Source organism: Myotis brandtii, unplaced genomic scaffold, assembly GCF_000412655.1.
Source record: "Myotis brandtii unplaced genomic scaffold, ASM41265v1 scaffold1047, whole genome shotgun sequence".
Taxonomy (NCBI): domain Eukaryota; kingdom Metazoa; phylum Chordata; class Mammalia; order Chiroptera; family Vespertilionidae; genus Myotis; species Myotis brandtii.
Window position 1 is genome coordinate 42,053 of NW_005353525.1, and position 20,846 is coordinate 62,898.

At 40.4% G+C, this 20,846-nt stretch overlaps 1 protein-coding gene across 1 annotated transcript in view; it reads right to left on the reverse strand.

The window, feature by feature from the left end:
* The window catches only part of LOC102253722 (oral-facial-digital syndrome 1 protein), a 49,567-nt gene that overhangs the window by 18,466 nt on the left and 10,255 nt on the right, over positions 1-20,846 (reverse strand). Inside the window, exons 4-11 of the mRNA XM_014538847.1 lie at positions 16,089-16,162; positions 14,418-14,512; positions 13,372-13,561; positions 12,062-12,192; positions 11,422-11,533; positions 6,370-6,499; positions 4,797-4,897; positions 3,677-3,796 (exon numbers count right to left, since the gene is read on the reverse strand). Coding sequence (XP_014394333.1) covers positions 3,677-3,796; positions 4,797-4,897; positions 6,370-6,499; positions 11,422-11,533; positions 12,062-12,192; positions 13,372-13,561; positions 14,418-14,512; positions 16,089-16,162 — 953 coding nt within the window. The remainder of the gene's footprint in view (positions 1-3,676; positions 3,797-4,796; positions 4,898-6,369; positions 6,500-11,421; positions 11,534-12,061; positions 12,193-13,371; positions 13,562-14,417; positions 14,513-16,088; positions 16,163-20,846) is intronic.

Genomic DNA, 20,846 nt, shown 5'->3' on the forward strand with positions numbered 1-20,846 from the left:
TCAACCGAAGGACTTTTATGCATGCATATAAGCATAACCAATGGACATAAGACACTAGGGGGTAGGGGAGGCCAGGGGATTGTCAAGGGCGGGGAAAAAAAGGAGACATATGTAATACCCTTTGTAATACTTTAAGCAATAAAAAAAATTAAAAAAATAAAAAATAAATTTAAAAAAAAGAAACTATTTACAAGAGGCTTTGGACATGATAGTCCCATCCAAACACTGGAAAAACAAGAGGTGGTTTTACTTAAGGAATTTCCTTTCAAGCTTGAGGCTTAAACTCTTTAGTTCAAGGAGAAAAAGATCTGGCTGGAGTATGAGACAAAGCTCTAATCTTCCCCTAAAGCTTTCCTCCCTGATTCCATACAGGGGAGGGAAGTGTGTAAATTGGAGAAGGTAAGAAGAAAGAGAAAGTGGGCCAGACAAGTTTGATGACGAGTTTTCCTCCAATGTCATCAGCTCTTCTGAAAACTGAAATATAAAGGTTCTTCTGTCCTTATTTTTAAAGACATGAAGGAAACAAAGAAATATTAACATACTGCAATCACATTGAAGATGTATATGGGTATTAACCACCAATTCAATTTTATACTATGATTTCCCAAAATGGAATGGTTTTTGAAGAACTGTCTTAAGCAAAAGGTAACTGCTTTGTCAGACTATGGACAAATAAGAAAAATACAATCTTCCAAAACTCAATCAGGAAAAATCAGAAAATCTGAATAAGCCAATAATTACTGATGAAATTGGAGCAGTAATTAGATAACTTCCAGCAAACAGAAGTCCTGGTCCAGATGGCTTCATAGGGAAGTTTTATCAAACATTCAAAGAAAAACTAACACCTAATCTCCTCAACTATTCCAAATATCCAAGGGAAAGGAACACTTTCTATGAGGACAGCATTACCCTAATCCCAAATCCAGATAAAAACACTACAAAGAAAGAGAATTATCCCTGATGAATACAGACCCTAAAATCTTCAACATAATTTTAGCAAATGAGATCCAGCAATACATTAAAAAGACCATACATCATGACCAAATGGCATTTATTCTAGGAATGCAAGGCTGGTACAATATCCGCAAATCAATAAATGTGATATATCACATTAACAGACTGTAACACACAAAAATCACATGATCATTTCAATCAATGCAGAAAAAGCATGACAAAATCCAACACCCTTTTTTGATAAAAACTTTAAGTAAAGTAGAAATAGATCATACCTCAACATAATAAAAAGCCATATATGACAAACCTACAGCCAATATCATACTCAATGGCTAAAAACTAAAACCATTTTCCCTAAGAACAGGAAGACAGGGATGCAACATAGCAGGATATAAAATTAATACCCAGTAAACTATGGCATTTTTATATACCAATATTGAACGCTCAGAAAGAGAAATAAAAAAACAACCCCATTTAGCATTGCAACAACAAAAAAATTGAGACTTATGAATAAACCTAACCAAAGAGGTAAAATACCTATACTCAGAAAACTATAGCACGTTGAAAAAAGAGGTAGAAGAAGATATAAACTAGAGGAAGAATATACCATGTTCACAGATTGGCAGAAATAAATATCATTAAAATGTCCATACTACCCAAAGCAATCTTTAGATTCAATGCATACCTATTAAAATACCAATGGCATATTTCACAGACTTAGAAAAATACTCTAAAAATTATACCAAAAAAGACCCAAAAGCTGCAGCAAGCTTGAGAATGAGAAAAGTTGGAGGAATAACAATACTAGATATCAAGTTATACTACAAAGCCACTGTAATCAAAACAGCCCGGTACTGGTACAAGTATCACATACAGATCAATGGAACAGAACTAAGAACCCAGAAATTGACCCACACCACTATACTAAACAAGTATTTGACAAAGGAGGCAAGAGCATACAATGGAGCAGAGGAAGTCTCTTCAAGAAATGGTGTTGGGATAATTAGACAGATACATGCAAAAACATGAAACAAGACCAACTTACACCATACACAAAATAAACTCAAAATGGATAAAAGGCTTAAATTTAAGTTGTGAAACCATAAAAATCCTAGAAGAAATCATAGGCACCAAAATCTCAGCCATCTTACATAGCAACATGTTTATGGATACAATGCCTAGGCAAAGGAAACTAAGAAGGAAATAGACAAATGGGGCTACATCAAAATAAAAAGCAGCTGCACAGCAAAAGAAACCATCAAGAAAATAACAAGAGCCCTGACTGGTTTGGCTCAGTGGATAGAGCGTCGGCCGGTGGACTGAAGGGTCCTAGGTTCGATTCTGGTCAAGGGCATGTACCTTGGTTGCAGGCACATCCCCAGTGGGGGGTGTGCAGGAGGCAGCTGATCAGTGTTTCTCTCTCATCGATGTTTCTAACTCTCTATCCCTCTCCCTTCCTCTCTGTAAAAAATCAATAAAACTTTTTTTTTTTAAAAAGAAAATAACAAGAGAGTCTACTGCATGAGAGAACATGTTTGCCAATGAAACATCCAATAAGGAGTTAGTTTCCAAAATATATAGAGAACTCATACAATTTAACAAAAACAAGGTAAACAGTCCAATTAAAAAATGGGCAAAGGACATAAATAGACACTTCTCCAATGAGGACATACAGAAAGCCAAGAGACATATGAAAAAATTCTCAAAGTCACTAATCATCTAGGAAATGCAAATCAAAAGGACAATGAGGTACCATCTCACACCTGTCACAGTGGCTATCATCAACAAATCAAATGACAACTGTTGGCGAGGATGTGGAGAAAAGTACACTGCTGGTGGGAACGCAGACTGGTGTAGCTACTGTGGAAAACAGTATAGTTTCCTCAAAATATTCAAAATGGAACTCCCATTTGACCCAGTGATCCCACTTCTAGAAATATATTCTAAGAAACCCAATGCACTCATTAGAAAGAATAAATGCACCCCTATGTTCATAGCAGCACAATTTACAGTAGCTGAGATTTGGAATGAGCCTTAAGTGCTCATCAGCAGATGAGTAGATAAAAAAACTATAGTACACTTATACAATGGAATACTGTGTGGCAGTAAAAAAGAAAGAACTCTTACCATTTGCAACAGCATGGATGGACCTGGAGAACATTATGCTAAGTGAAGTAAGCCAGTCAGAGAAAGATAAGTATCACATGATCTCACTCATGTGTAGAATCTAATGAACAAAATAAACTGATGAACAAAAACAGACCCAGAGACATAAAAGCATGGAACAGACTGTGAAACCTCAGAGGGAAGTGAGGGGAGGGTAGGTGGGTAGGAAGAGCTCAATCATTGAACTTGTATGCATATATGCATAATGCATGAACACAAATAATGGGATAGTGAGGGCCTGGCCAGGAGCAGGCTGGAAGAGGTCAATGGGGGAAAGAAGGGGACTTCTGTAATAGTTTCAACAATAAAGATTTTTTTTAAAAGCCATTGTCTGGGAAGATTAATAAGAAGCAATTCCTTTAATTTTCTCCTCTTTACATGTTCAAATTGGGAGTTATTTCAGAAATGTATTAACAATGGCAATACCCCAACTCTAAGACTTTGAATAATTTATGCTTATAAAGGTCCTCCCTCAATAAATGAAATAACTTACTAGGAACAGACTGGCATTTAGTACCTATCATACTATCTGTAGTTACAACCAAGGAAAACTTACTTGGGTACTGAGAGGAGATAGGTCTGGCAGGAGGAGCACCCAAGGCAGTTTCCAAGGGAGGCATGTCACCAGCAGGATGGAGGCCATTCACTTCAAACTGTGTCGGCAAGTCTGCTGCATCTATAATAGGTACAAATGAGTGTCCCAGGAGTCCTTAACAACAGCAAAAGAAGGCAGGGCAGTATGGGGGTAACTTTGGCTGCGCTCAAGTCTCAGCCAAAGCAACCAAGCCAGATCTTTTCCTACAGAATTAATCCTAAGACTTTCAGCATACCACTTGCCAATGTATTTGCTTCTCAAAGTGTTATTACACTTAAAAGAGTTAGATTTGTTTCCAAAACTAGATTTATAACCCAATAGGAAAGTGACAGAATTCACCTGACTTGCTGATAATTATATGAGCTCCATTTAGATAGTAAAGCTTTAACAAAATTGTTAAAAAGTTAGTTGCAAAGAATTTACAAATTTTACTAAGCTCTTTCATTTAACTGTTCAAAGTATAGTACTTTCAGATTTGACAATGAAGCTCACAATGCAAAACTACAGATTATATACAAATATAAAGATTTCCTAGGCTAGAGAGAACCTTAGAGCTGACTGACTTCTATATCCTAATTTTATACTTAAGCAGTAGGCTCCCAGAGAACAATCTAAGGCAGAGCCAGAGCCAGGACTCCAGTTTTCAGACAAGGAAGCTAATATATTTTCACCTCCACTCATTCACTAAGAATGAGGTTTCTACATCTGATGCAGTCATCAGAATCTGTATAACTTAAATAACTTAGCATCTTCATATTCCATAAAAAGAAAAAAAAATTAAAAATCAGGTATTTTAAATCTGAGACAATCCCAAACTTGGTAAATTAAGTTAAGGGTTCACTTGTGAGCTTAGCTCCAACTTTGAAATTATTGGTTATCTTGAAAATTAAAAAAAGTAACACTCAAATATACCCATCAAAATCTGATATAAAAAAGGTAATATATCTGTATTCATATTTTTATCACAAAATACAAATGTTGTAATTTGTAAGGCCTTTGATTTAACAATGGATATTTTTCACCAAAACTTAGCTTTCTACATTTTCAACTGTTAAAAACTGGTACTTATATTTAAACTTACATTCAAAAGATGATCCAAATTCCTCATTATCCTTAAAAGATAGTTCATCCACATTTGAAAATTCATTTCTGTCTTGAACTTCAGTTTGTCTTTGATAAAGACTGGGTTGAAAGAATAAAATTCATGAGTGTGAAGTTGTAATAAGGTAAAACCAAGAGCACAGGGCTATGAAAAGCCTTTGTGACTCTGGAAAAGGCTCTAGAGCAGTGGTTCTCAACCTTCCTAGTGCCGCGACCCTTTAATACAGTTCCTCATGTTGTGGTGACCCCCAACCATAAAATTATTTTCGTTGCTACTTCATAACTGTAATTTTGCTACTGTTATGAATCATAATGTAAATATCTGATATGCAGGATGTATTTTCATTGTTACAAATTGAACATAATTAAAGCATAGTGATTAATCACAAAAACAATATGTAATTATATATGTGTTTTCCGATGGTCTCAGGGGACCCCGGTGAAAAGGTCATTCGACCCCCAAGGGGTCACGACTCACAGGTTGAGAACTGCTGCTCTAGAGAATGAACTGTGCTCTGTGAAAATGAAAGCTGCCCTGCACTGGGCACGCTCCATGCACCCAGCATCATTCCAAGTAATCAAGACATTAGCTTGGGCACTCTGCAGAACCACCTTACGCTGTGAGGCAGGTATTATATTGTTGAAAAGAAATAATGTTGCACTCTCAATGCTTTTATATTTTCAAGAACCACAAAACATTTTTGAAAAGAACAAATTCTGCACAGCATCAGTATGAGTCAGCTGAAGATGCAAAACTACAAGCTCCATGTGCATCCAAGTGCCCTAACTCCCATATGGGTGTCCTGTTTCTCCTCTTGGCTTTATCATGAGAGAGCAATATAATTACATGTACATTACATGCATTAGGACCATGATGGGCACATGTGGCAGTTTTCAACTCTGTACACTGGGAGTGAATCAAAATATGCAGACAGATGTCCAGCCTGGAGCCCAGAACTAAGGAGTCAGAGTGCCTTCCATATGGATCAGGCACAGACAGGAGTCCCATATGCGCCTCAATCCCAGCCTGGGTGACCCACCACCCAACTTCTACATACATTTACTCCATTCTACTTCAGCAATCAGACCCTACAACCCACTACCAATTCAGTATTTATCTCAATAGACAAATTAGACTTTTGTTTGGACTAAATGCCCAAATATTTTTTAACTGACTTATTTTTTGAAGGACTTTAAAATTAAAATGTGTGAAACTACTTCAAGTTTAAAAATAAACTGAATTTGCTTTTGATTTTGTATGTTGCTTTTTTATTTCTATAAACCAAGGCTATTCATAGAACTATGAAAATGCTTACTGCTACCATAGTGCACTGTGTACACATCAGGTTTAGCAAACAAGGAAAAATTACTTATTTGCTAAAAGGAATTTTCCCCAAATAATTTAGATGATTCTTGAAGATTACACATCATCTTACAATCTGATTGCAAATTCTACACTCTACGTGGTCTTGAGCATCACTTTAAAACAACGCACAAGTCAGGGCCATTCAGCTAACCAGACTTGGCTGGGCCAATCAGAATGCGGAACTTACTTGGCTTTCTGTTCCAGAAGGCTTGAGAGTGAATGGATGGAAAGGCTGTGCCTAGATTCAGTTGCTGAAGGCTGGAGCATTCTTTCAGGACAAGGACTGGGAAAAGCAAAGGACTGGGATTGGTCCAGACCTAAAGGGCAAAAGATATCAGGGCAAGAATATTACAAACTACACAGTGAAAACAGCAACATGGTTCCTAAGGAGTTTAATTTGAAAAGAAATTCTATTATCCTTGCAAATAGTTGAGTATGATGTATAACTGACCCACATTATTAATGATTCAGCATTAATAATAAAACTAATCAGCAGTAAGGGAAAAGCCATTGATTACCATTCTCTGAACACGTCTGCATGCCAAGCAAAATGCTGAACTTGCTCTAACCCATTGCCTCCCACAATGTTATGTCACAGGGGAGAAGTCTCTGGAAAGCAGGCAACCATAGGTGCAGTGAGGACGAAGCTACTCAGGCTAAAGATTTCCCAGGCCCAGCAAGCATAGGCTTCTCCTCCTTCTTGCTGTCTACAGCTCACTCACTCTTACTCAGATAAAAGGACCATGAAAGTCCTGAAACCCTGTCTGCAGAAGCTTACCTAAATGAGGGGAGGCAGACTCTTAGATGCTAGTGGGCTTGTAGCAACAGAGTACTGAAGAAAGCTTTTTCTAAGCAATCAATCTCTTGCTCTAGCTCTTTCATTCTTGCCTTGGTGTGGTTACAAACTAAAGATCAGAAATGGGGGAGCAAACCACTATGCTTGTATTTGGATGATTTATGATGTAACTGTTGGTGTAACTGTCTCTCCCATCAGCTTTTCCTGTTTGAGATGATTTTTTCAAGAAATCCCTGCTTGTTTCACCAGTAGGAGACACCATAAATCTGCTGGCAGAATGATGAAACAGAGATGGCTTTGGCTTGCAGTACACTTCATTTTCTAGGGCTGGGGGCTACATGAAAATAATGTGACCAATGAGCAGGAAAAAAAATTCAAATATGCTTGATAATTTTTTTTAAATGAAGAGAGGTAGTAATAAGAACAAATATGCACACTAAACAATTTCTGAAGCCAATTCTTATTAGCATTTTTTGAGAGCTCTTATGTACCAGTTATAACTTCATAGACCTTGTTTTTAGGCCTTTTTTTTGTAGTCCTCATTTAAAGATGTATTTTCCATTGAAGAGTGAAAGGGAAGAGTAGAGGAATAGGGAGAGAGAAGAGAAACATTGATGTGAGAGACACCTCAACTGGTGCCTCCCACATGCACCCCCAACCAAGGATGGTGAGCAAACCCCCAACTGAGGTATATGTGGTTGACAGGAATGGAATCCACCATCTTTTGGTCTGCAAGCCATTGCTCTAACCACTGAACAAAATTAGCCAGAGCTAGGCCTTCCTTCTTAATGCATATTATTTCACAACCCATGATCCACAATCATATTCATAAATTTGGTAACAAAGCCTAAGCAGACCTGAATTCACTGTTAATAAACTTTACCTGAACTGATGCAAATGCATTCATTACCTTTATTTATTCTACCCAGCATGGATAGTCACATATTTGACTGCAAACATGGTTCACTAAAGGATGCTGCCCCAGAACTCCCAGGGCTGTGGCAAAACCACTATAGGGCCCAATCTATCTATACTAATATAAGCCTATGTGGTTGTTAAGCCCTCACGCCGTGATGCCCTCACGCCGTCACATCCATCATCAGGAGGCTGCGTGTGCAGGTGGGCGGAGACTTGATGCTGTGTGCACGGAGGTGGGGCCTGGCAGCTCCACATGGCGAGGCTGGGGTGCCGCAGTCTTTTTGCATCAAGGGTTCAGGAATTTGGAGAAGGGGCTGACACATAAATGGATACACTGGACAAGAAATATAAATTTGGAAGGCATGGGGGAAAGCCAGGCGGAAACCAGCTCTCTAGTGGAATGGCTTGCCGAATTTCTGGACCCATGGCTTTTTATTTACACATTTTTCCCTTTAGCAAAGTAAACACACATATCAAAGTTAAGGTTTGGTAAACATTAAAAAATTATCAGGTTAGGGGAACTGCTTTCAGCCTTTCATATAGCAGCAGGTAATAATTTGCAGATTTTAAGCCCTGCTGAATATCAAAGCCCATCAGCCTTCTGGTGAACTTCTCGCATTTATTATGACCTGCTGTCTTAGCTTCTAGCACTGGGGGTCCCGAGGCTCCACATGCCATGCAGGCAGGGACCCTACTCCGGCCTACCTCTTTGGGGCAATTCATCCAGGAGCCCTAATGGGTGGGCGGGGCCTACATCTTTGGGGCAATCGATCGCGGGGCTCCAGAACTGAGAGGGCACAGGCCAGGCTGGGGGACCCCTTCCCCCTGACTGCAGGAATTTTGTGCACCAGGCCTCTAGTCTATAATAAAAATGTAATGTGCTAATTAGACCTGACAGCCGAATGACCTTCCAGACATCCTTCTGGACAACCTTCCAGACAAAGCCACAGCTGCGAGGTCCGAGGTAAGCCACCGAAGCTGCGAGTGCACAAATTTCATGCATCAGGCCTCTAGTTTTCAGATAAGGGTATGAGGACCTGCAGCCACAACAAGACTAACAACTCTGCTCCTCCCACATTACACCTGGGGAGCTAAGGTTGGGTCATACAGGTAGGGAGGTGTACAGATGCTGGGACTCCCTAAGCAAAACCTGAACATGCATAGCCAGTCTTGTGGCCGCTACTCTCCAGCAATGCCTCCAGGGCAATGCATGTGTTTGAAAAGGTTCCATCCTCAAACTTTTCATCTTTCGAGATCACTGTGATTTCAGCTGTGGGCAGTTTGGCAAATAGGCTTGAGAGAAAATGAGGAACAGGGAAGGATTCAAGAGATAAAAATGAAACTAGTGTGGAAGATGGGAATAGGAACTGAGGAGGAAAGAGTACAAACAGGAACTGAGGAAGGCTCCAGACCAGGAAATGTGGAAACCAGTTCAACTGCTAACACACAGAAACTTTCTTTTTGAGCTTTGTATCTCAGCTTCAGTACACTTGTTATGAAGAGACAGATAGTATGCATCCTCAGGGAAAACGTGCAGTAACATAACAGTAATCCTTCTGAGTATCTGATGTGTTGCAGGCACTCAACTGAGATCCATCTCATTTTGCCTTCTTCACCATGGCAAAGTAGATATTCATATCCCCATTGCAAATGAGGAAACTGAGGTTCAACTGTAGCTGGAGAAATCACTGGGCCCAATTTTTCCGACATTAGTGGTAGTGGGTGGCTCTTGCAATATCTTCAGAAAAAGAATTTTCTAAGACTCCCATGGGAGAATGAATGTATTTTATTGGTGTGTAATTATATTTTTTGGTTTGCAGAGTTCAATGTCCCTTAACATAGTCCTGAAAAGAGTGCAGATGGCGGTCCAGTAGAATCAGAGTAGGGCCAGTATCCAGAGTGTCCATTCCATGGTGGAGCAGGGCACGATTTAGCATCAGGCTACATTTAGTTCATCAGTACATTGTGTGAAGTCCACATGGCTGTGGGCCACAGGGTGAGTGGAGGGAGTTAAGGACACCATAAGCTGGGAATCTGAGGTGAGCAGCGAGAGAGAGGGGCTTCTTTGTTCAGGAGCTTAAAAATTAAATATTCCTGTACTTGCAGTGGCATGCCTATTTCTGGCTACTGACTTGTTTCCAGGTGTGACTGACTGACAGATAAGCATCATCACACGTCATGCAGACCTTACTGGGCATGGGTCTATTGTCTAGTGCCTTCCCACAGTGATGTTTAGGTAATAAACTTGGAGACTATTAACTGCAATTCCCTGGCAAAGCTGTATAAATGGCATGTCTCTATTATCTAATCTTCCCTTTACTCCTTTCCTGTTAATAACCAGGTTATTATAATGGTTATCACAAAGAAGTTAAATGTGTCCAACCAAGGTTAATCAAGTAACTTCAAAATTGAGGTGCAAAAACATAAACATTGTATATAATCAATGTGATATATACTAACCTCTATCTAAAGCAACTGAATGACAGGTCCACCAGTCACTATGACATGTACTGACACCAGGGGGCAGACACTCAACACAGGAGCTGGCCCCTGGTGGTGAGTGCGCTCCCACAGGGGGAGTGCCGCTCAGCTGACTGACCTGTTCCGGAGGCCCACCAGCCAGCAGCAGTAGCCACTCATTCCCTCAGTAGTCCTGCAGGTCCAATCTCTGGAGAACAGGCCAGGCACCAATGGACCAGTATCACTGGCACATGGCCACTAGCCTCCTGAAAGTTGGCCTCAGGCATTGCAGCTGCTTCCCCTCCCTAGACACTTCGCAAGGAAGAAATCTTTACAATCCATGTGAACGTCAGGGACAGATCTGGATCCTGGGCAGGCAAGGGCGTCCCACCGCCTGCCCAAAGGGCAGATTGCGTTCTCCCCGCACTGCCCCTCCATCCCATACCCTTTGGGACAGGCGCCAGATGCAGGCAAGTGCCACTGCAGCAGACAAGCTTCTCCCGATCAGGACTGACTGGGCATCTGCCTGCGGCAGGTGCAGCAGGACCAGGATGAGCGAGAGTGGTAGGCAGTAGCAGCAGGTGGCGCTGGACTGCCAGTTTCAGCACAATCCCCACAGGCCACACTGAGGGACCCCACCCATGCATGAATTCATGCACCAGGCCTCTAGTGTGACATAAGTCACCCTGCTTCTCACATATTTTACTCATCTCTCAAGGAACATGTAAAAACCCTGAAGGGTCAGACTGATCTTATTATCAAGGTAACAAATATAAAAGAAAAACCAAGGTCTATGAATTTGGGAACCTCTGTGCCATTATACCTTTCTTATTTGGGGTACGAGGCTCTTCCAAGCCACAGGAACCTATAAAAGCAAGTCACGTTAGCTGATGACTGACTGGTTGGTATTCCTGAAATGGACAGAGTTTTTACTTCTAAGATGACATATTTCTATGGCTTTTCCCCTACTATGAGAATTACTGAAACTTCAGTAATAATCATTACATTTCCATATATACTGGAAATTTTACACATACACATTTATAAGTTAAAAATCTCTCTAACCTGTCTGAGTTTGCTTCAGTTGCAATTTTAAATCAGCCACCTGCATAGTTAACCTCTTTACAGAAGCATCATAATTTAATATCTGGGCCTTCAGCTTTGCAGAATGCTCAATCTGAAAAGATTTAGAGAAGGGAAAGAAATCAATGTAAAAGAAATCCCAGTTCACTTCAAAAGGAACAAGTCTTTTATAGGGCTTATTCTCTTTTCCATTTTTCCCATTCTTAGCAGCTTCATGCCTGTAGTCCACAGGTCCCTAGAAAACAATAGAGCACACAAACAAGTTTGCCACCTCCATTTGCACTCATCTCTAAGAACAGCTCTGTAAGGTATGAGGCAGACACCAGAGTGTCAACAGTTCTAAGTCACAGGGCAAGAATCAAGAGACATTACTAGAGGGCACAATGGAGACTGGGACAATTTTTGTTTATGAGTTTGCTTTCCTTGGGATTTTATTACTGTTATGAATATAGTTATATCATCACCCAAGCATTTCTCAGATGAGAAGGTTACCTTAGAATAGTGGGGGAATAATTTTTGATGTTAAAACCAATCTGATTTACACTGGTGTGACATACACCAAGCTTACATGTGTACACAGTGGATCAGACTAACACCTGACCAAATAAAGATCAGTACTCACTTCACTTTGCAGCTGTCTGTGCAGAGCCTCCTTGTGAGTTTCAAACTTCTTATGCCCTAACACGATAGCAGCTCCTGCTTTCTTCAACTGTTTCTGCAAATTTACCAGTTCAGGAGATGGCTGAGCTATAACTAAAAAGGTAAAAAAGCCTGGTGATTATCAACAGTAAGTTTTCCCATTTCACTTAGCAAAAGCAGCTAAAGATATTTTAAATTGTTCTTTCTTTTCTTCGTACACATGTAGTTAATACCATATTAATTCTAAGGAATGGACTAAGAGCACAAATTTCAGAAGAATTTAATGCATGCAGAGGCAAACTTCACTACTCTTTCTAATGCAAATAAAAGAAATTCTTTCAAATCCTTTAATTAACCTGAAAGCCCACCTCTTTCCTCTATCACACACAGGAGGCATAAAAGGAGCCCTCCATCAAAATCTGTTAAGTACCCCTAGATCTAATCTGATCTGTGCACCAGTCAGCAACACTCATGGTTCAAGCAGACATCAGACGGAGTTCCACCATTTCAGTCACTGAAGAACCCCTAAAGGGTGATTCATGTAGGTTAGCCACTAAGGGTGGTATAATTCTCTGGGCTAGTAATGGGGCCATGCTGTTAACTCTGTGGGCCCAAAGTAGGAGTGGGGAATCTTTCTTCTGCCAAGGGCCATTTGGATATTTATAACATCATTTGCAGGTCATACAAAATTATCAACTTAATTAGCCTGCTATATTTGGTCAAACATTTAATTAACTCACCCCTAATGCCTTGGCAGGGCCAGATCAAAAGATTTTATGGGTCTTCTATAGCCTGTGGGCAGGACAGTCCCCACACTTGGCCTAAACCATCAGGGAGGGAAGAATTCCCAAAATTGGGAGAGAAAGATCTGGCACAGGCACAGAGCAATGGTGAGAGATCATCCTGTAAGCATTGGATCTTGCCTTGCTGAGAGGCACAGGGCCAGCCCACAGCCAATATATACAGTGGGGGTGAAGATGCAATGGTGGAAAGGGAATAATAACCTCAACCACACTCTCATTCCTCCTTGTCAATGGCCAAATCTGAGCAGCAGAAAGTGAGGGGAGATCTGTACAATCCTGAGAGGCAGATTTGTAGTTTAAAAATACTTCTTAGTGACACTAATAATATACTATAGTAATAGCAAGCAAAAAAGGAAGTAACTTCAAATTGACAATCTTAATTTTATAAAAATTTTCCTGATTGAAGCCTTTCTTACAGATACAAAGCATAGTTTCATAATACTAAGCTAATATGAATTACAAAGACATGCAAATCAGGAAAAAGACATACGGTTTAAAAGATGCAAGTTTTCATTTCTGCTCTCTTCCAGTTGTTGTTTAAGTAATTTATTTTGAGCCTGAAGCTCTAATTTCTCTTCTTTTAGAAGCGAATAGCCACTCATCTCTTTCATCTCTTCATTCAGCAGGTGGTTTTGCTTGGTTATTGCCAAGAACTGGGCCTTGAGAGATTCGAGCTCAAGCTGGAATTGAAAAAAACTTGCATTTGAACAGTTACTGCAGTACTTCTTATGCAAAAACTGGCAGGCTGCTATAAACTGGGTGTCATAGTAAGTAAGGTCACTGGACAGAGGACTCATTCTCTGCAGTAAGAAGAGCCTGATTCCAACATGGAAGCTCATCTTTTGCCCTAGAGGGGGCGGGGAAGTTCATCCAACCTTATACTTATGCAGAACCCTGGCCTACAAAGCAAGTGCTTCAGATTAAGTTTGTTGCCCATTTTCCAGATGCAACTAAGGTCCCAATAGCAATCACAGACATGATGTGGTGCTTTCCTTTTTTTATACATCTCATGTTTACATACAAAAGTCTACAATGTTCTCAAATAAATAGATCATTACAGCTGCAAAAATACATTTTATGTGCAGGATATATCCAGGTACGTCAAGTTCCAGCTCTGTCCTTCAGACAGCACACGTGATGAACAGCAAGAAAATAAATGGCATGTGAAAAACACATCTCATTCTGTTTTAACCTGTAAGATCCCAATGTAATGACAGGAATGTTCACCTTCTGCTGATGGGAAGGAAGAAGAGGCTAAGGCAGAAACTAAAAGCACTGGCCACCTGCTATGGGCTAGGCACATAGGTCAGCTCACCACGGAACCTCAACCACCCCAATGTTTAAGGAACTTGTTCGAGGCACACAAGCAGGAAGGACTAAAAGGAAGAACTACTAAATTAACTTAAGTTGGGCCTTCTTAGTCATAAAATAAACAGTCTAAACACATCAAGCTAAATAATGTATGACTGAAACTAAAATTCCATCTACTGCCTTGAAGTTTTATCGACTTCAAAAAACAATAGGCTTAGCAATTACCTCAAGTTCTTTCAAACGAGTTGCAGAATAATTGCATTCTTCTTCCTGTTTTGAATTGGTAGCCGTGGGCTGCTCTTGCAAAAGAATAGCTTTTTCTGAAAGAGAAAGCCAACCAATTAAACATGTTTTTCTAGTGAATAAAAACATTTAAGAATTTATGTACAATGTCAGACCTAATGACCATTATTTCATCATCTAAAATAGCAGGTGTCAGAGTCAAAAATCAGTAGGGAAAGTAAGAAATAAGTCCTATTACCCAACAGGTGATGGGAAGTCTTAATGGTCACATATATGGTGAACTTTCTTCCACTACACATACCAGCCAGTTGCACCAGCTGCTAAGAGCCCTCATACCCAAAGATCTGAATTTCCTTAAATACAAAGATTTGTCTTATGATTTTAGTTGCTATTTCATCATTTTCACTTCATTCAATATGAGTCATGCAGATATATCATAAAAAAATTTATCTGACTACATGATGGTACTAATTCCTAAAGAAGTATTAGTCTAGTTTCCACAAGATAGTCACAGAGGAGCAGCCACACACTGGGTGACTTTATGGGTCTTTACCAAGTACCCAGCTCTGGTTCCTTTGAAATTTCTACTTAAGTTCACTTCTTTTCATAGACAAGTTTCTATAAATATACTGAAATATAAAATATCAAGAGATTGAAAAATTATTCAACTTTCCTACTCCTGGGTTAGTTATAAAACAGTTTAGGAAGTTATATGTCAGGTAAAAATATCATGAGGCATAAACATATATTACAAGTAAAAGAAATAAGGAACCAGGTCACAGGTAATGGAGAAGTTAAAATTTTCCATAAGTAAAAAATGAAGTCTCTCATGCTTATAACCACAATGAGATATCACCTCCCACCTGTTAGAACAGCTATCATCAATAAATTGATAAATAACAAGTGTTGGCCAAGATGTGGAAAAAAGAGAATCCTCATACACTGTTGGTGGGAATGCAGATTGGTGCAGCCACTATGGAAAAACAGTGTGGAGTCACCCTCCCCACCCAAAAAAATAATAATAATAAGAGCAGCCATATGTTCTAATAATTCTACTTCTCAGTATATGTAAAAGACAATAACATGCCAATTTGAAAAGACATACATGTGCACCCATATGTTCACTGCAGCATTACTAGTAACAGACAAGATTTGGAAGCAACCTAGACTACCATCAATAAATGAATGTGTGGATATAGAAGATGTTGTATATTACTCAGCTATAGAAATGAATAAAATCTTGCCATCTGTGACAACATGGATGAACCTAAAGGATATTATGATGAAATAAGTTACAGAGAAAAACAAATACCCTATGATTTAACTTACATGTGAAATCTTAAGAAATAAAAATGAACAAAACAAAACAAAAAAAGACAGGCCCATAAATACAGATAACAAGCAAGTGGTGGCCAAAGGGGAGGAAGGAAAGTAGATGGGGGAAGAAAAACCTCCTGAATACCCTACCTCTTCTCAGGTTAAGGTCATTTTTGATATGTAAAATTAAAAAAACAAAATAATGATTAATTTTGTAGTAAAAGTAAAATGTAAGCTACACACACACACATTTAAATTTAGGACAGGCCCAATCTAGGAAGCTAATAACCTATATCAGAAATTTACAAATGCAGCTTTCTTCTCCGCAAGAATCACCTTTATTCTTCCTGTCCTCTTCATCCAGTCTGTTAGATCTATCGATGTAGTCATCCTTTAGCTCAAGTTGATACCTGAGAATTAGAATGACTAAAATGAGTTTCTTGTCACTTTCCTGGACAGATTCCTATTAATGTATGGGTTTCTGGGGCACCCGGGCACCTAAGGGCATGAACATGGCCATGCATAACTTCAAAGACTATCAGTACTAAAGCCAGATATCCAAATTCTGAAAATAAAACCTGCTACATCCTTTAATTTGGTCCCCCAAACTCAAGTTATTGTGAGGTTATTGAGAACAATTATTCCATGGTGGTCTGGATTGGCACACAAAAGTAAATTAAGTTCAATTTACACTGGTACAACTGACTCTAAATCCCAAGAATAAGAAGTCAGTCACATCCACCTGCCTTGCCTTGCACCCCACCCCAACCCCGAAGAACTTTTGCCCTCAAGGCTGGGCATAGTGTTCGGAGCCAACTTCGACCACCCTCATATCTGGGTTAGCAATACCAAAAGCACACTTTCAAGTTTTACTTATCTCCACCAACTGCCACTAGCAGACGTTTCAGTTAAGAGATAGATGGTGAGTATCCTGTGAATTCCAACCCTTGCTCAAGTCATAGAGGATACCCAAACCAGACAACATCAAACAGTACATGATCTGCAAAGCAGTGGAAAGTTAACATACATATTTACTCATTCATTTATTCCTAAAGGTTTAACAACTACAGACATGTCAGCATTTGCTACTATACTCGAGAAGCTGACATACTATATGTATGTCATCATTTCAAAATCTATACATGGAAAGGTACTATATTTTAATTAGAATTCTTTTAAAGAATAAGCTCAAGAAACCTTTGCAAATACTATGTAATGTAATCTCATGACAAATTACAGGCAAGGCAGTAAAAAGAGGCCACTTATTAAGACATACCAAAAGTTAGTTGAGTCATCTCTTCACCACGAATTCATTTACTCAATGAATATTATATGAACACTTGTGTGCTAGACACTACACTGAGCACTGTAGAGAAAAGTTACCATATGGGCTTGATGTCTGCACTGAGTAGTTAATCACTGCAACACATTAAAACTCAGATTATAGGGAAGTCATAGTAACCATAGTTATCATATTTTCCTTTCCCTGTATAATTTTTTTGGCTCCGTTGTTAATTTCCATTTATTTCTTTTGATTCTGGCTTTGCAGAATCTTGAAGGAATACAGGGCACATGTTACCTGATAAGCACTAAAACCACTAGGCAGAATAATTTATAAATTGCTAGATACCTCCATCTTAGTGGCAAGTATGAGGTGGGGAGAGGAAAAGAGAACTAAAAGGGATTATAATTCCATCCCTGGTCAGCCTGATTCAGATGGTTGAAGAACTGTCCAGTGCATTGGAAGGTCATGGGATCAATTCCTGATCAGGGCACATACAGGAGGCAACAGATCAATATTTCTCTGTCATGCTGATTTTTATCTCTCTCCTTTCCTCCCTAAAATTAATTTTTTTTTTAAAAGTGAATTTTTAAAAAGTTGATCAAGTGAGACCTTAGATCAGTGGTTCTCAACCTGTGGGTCGCGACCCCTTTGGCGGTTGAATGACCCTTTCACAGGGGTCACCTAAGACCATCCTGCATAACAGATATTTACATGACGATTCATAACAGTGGCAACATTACAGTTATGAAGTAGCAACGAAAATAATTTTATGGTTGGGTCACAACATGAGGAACTGTATTTAAAGGGTCAGAAGGTTGAGAACCACTGCCTTAGATCAACCACTTTTATAGCTTATCTACAATGTGAGCTGAGCAATTCACAATGTGCCATAAAATGAAAGCAAATCACAGACCCTCAATACATGTTAGAAAAGCTGTAACTCTGTAAAACTATCTTAAATATTCATGGGAAAGGCTTGACTATCAATAAAAACATGTATTTTTTTTAAACACTATCACCATAAAATGTTAAGTCTTATCTACTTCACTAGTATTGCTGTGTTTCCATCAACTTAATCCAAACCTATTACTTGTTTAAGAACACCAAACAATTTCTTTAGAATTTCATTCTTGAGCTTTTGGTCACAGGTCTCCTCCATGCTCTTTATATTCAGAATCCTGTCTCCTAAGTGCATCAGCCACACTTTTATGATTTTCTTCTGTAGCCTCTGATATTAGCAAAAATATAAAAAGCAAATAAAAAACTGTAATAGCTGAAGTAAAAGACTTTAGGAGAAAAAAATTACATAATTTTAGCTCCACAAGCTAAAACTGTTATGTGATTGTCACTGCTGGGAAGTAACTGGAAAGAGCTGGAGTCCTCCATCTATTTTATGAACTGACCAAGTTATGTGGGATCTGAAGTAGCAGATGGAGCAGCACGGTGCACCAGGCTGCAGGGAGTGTGCAAGTTTCAAGACCAAAGTGCTTTTTCATAGAAGATGATCAACACTTAAAAAATGGTTGCAGGTAATAAATGGCCATAATAAATTCAGAGAAAAGCTACAAACCAAACTTAAGTTAGTGTACTTTTGCTTTAGTACTTATTTCTTCAGTAAGATTATTTCTGTGAGATTTAACTGATCAGTCCACAGGTATGAAAGACAAAAGATTTGTTTCTGATATTTAATAATCTAGTGATTGAATACTGAAGAGGGCTGAACAATAGAAAAAGATAGATGGGTCAATCAGAACTTCCAAATACTGAAGAATGGAATGGTCTTCCCTTTGATCGAGCCAGGTAAGTGCTAGGGAATGCTGACCATTCCAAGCAAAGGATAAAAGCTCTATGTGTTAGCACCCTCTGCTGACTAACATGTAAAGCAAAAGAGCAGTAAACTATACTTATTAGCTTACTAGACGCCTGGTGCACGAATTTATGAATGGCAGGGGTCCCTCCACCTGGCTGATCATGGTGGTCTCACACAGTCCCGATCTTCTCACCCAGTCCCAATTGGGGCTGGGGAGGGATCACAGGAGGGCTCCAGGGCAAGTCTGGTCCCGTCTTGCCTGGTCCTGATGGGCCCCACCCCAGCAGCAAGCTAACCTACTGGTTGGAACATCTGCCCCCGGGTGGTCAGTGCAAGTCATAGCGACCAGTCAGTTGACTGCTCGGTCAGACACTTAGCATATTAGGCCTTTATATATATAGGTTGTAACTCACAGCACAGAATGTTCAGCATGTACTTTCCCCTGCCCCTGGTCTTGGAGACCGCATGTCCTTTAAAGGCTCTGCTCACCAAATTCAGCTGCCACATGAAGTAAATTGCATTGTGTGCGTGGAAACCCTTTGCAGGCTCCATTGATGTGTCTTTACTTCGTTGCAGTTCCAATTACTCCAATATAAAGAGAGACACCCTCATTATCAGGTAACACCATCATGGTAAGACCCCTGCTCAGCCTACTGCAGTGGTTTTTAAATAGGCCATGGGTCGCCCAGATGGTTTGGTAGAGTAGGTAGAGCCACAGCCTGCTAACTAAAGGGTCCTGGGTTTGATTCCAGTCAAGGGCACATTCCTGGGTTTTGGGCTTAATCCCCAGTATGGAGCACGTGAAGGAGGCGATCGATTCTCTCTCATCATTGATGTTTCTCTCTCTCTCTCCCTCTGCCTTTCTCTCTGAAATCAATAAAAATATATTAACAAAAATAATAAATAGGCCATTAGTCAAATATTGCTGCTCTCCATCCAGTCCCCTCACACCCTCTTTTGTCTTTGACCCTCCCCACACACACACTCTTCTGGGGTCTGTAAAATGGGGTCAGGATTTCTACTTCAACCAAGGGCAAAGCTTCCACATGGCCCTCCTTCCCCGCCTGTCTCTGTCCCCAGTCCTGTGGGGTTTCTCCCTCCCTCCCCTCCATCTAATTTGGTGGGCCCTGCTCTGCCCCCTCCTCATGTGACCTCCTGTCTGCAGCCTCCCACTTTCTCCTCTGGGGGCGGAGCTCTCCAAAAGCTGTGTGGGAATGGAGGGGGGCTGTGCAGAGTGGGATGGGGCAGGCAAGGCAGTGCAGGGTGTGCAGTCGTGGTGAGCTCTGTGGGGCAAGCCCAAGCTTTGGAGAAGAGCTGGGGTGACAAGTCACCAGGAGGAGGAGGGAGGGATGTGGACATTGTCCCGTGGGAGAGGCACTGGGTTCCTTGGCTGTCCCCACCAAGCAGCTTTTCTAGGCCCCTGCACAGCTATCACCCTCCACCCCTTGCTGCCTCCGCTTCATGTTTTGGACTCAGTTTCTTTGACTCAGCCCCACCCCTCTCTCTGTTGCATTCCAGGAGCCTGAAGCTGCACCTTGGCTTTGGGCAGGTATGCCTGGCCTGCCCCCTGTAATGGTGCTACCCACTCTCCTGGAGTAGTTAGTGAAACTTAACAAATAAAAATAAGCACCTCTGAAGATTATAAATTGTGCACTGAGAAAGCCACAAGCTGCGGAGGGCTGCATAGTCCAGGCTCTCAGCATAGAAGCCTTCTCAGCCACCCAGTCCCTCCTGGTACCGCCCCCACCTGCCTCTGCCCAGGGCTCAAGCCAAACCCTGGGAACTTCCTGACAGCTCTCACCTCACATCTCACTTTCCAGTCCAGCCCACCAGTGCCCACAGCAAGCTAACCTACTGGTCTGAGCATCTGCCCCCTGGTGGTCAGTGCACGTCATAGCGACTGGTCGAGTGGTTGAACTCACAGTGGAACTCCAGTAGAGGGGATAATTTGCATATTAGGCTTTTATTATATAAGACTAGAGGCCCGGTGCACAAAAAT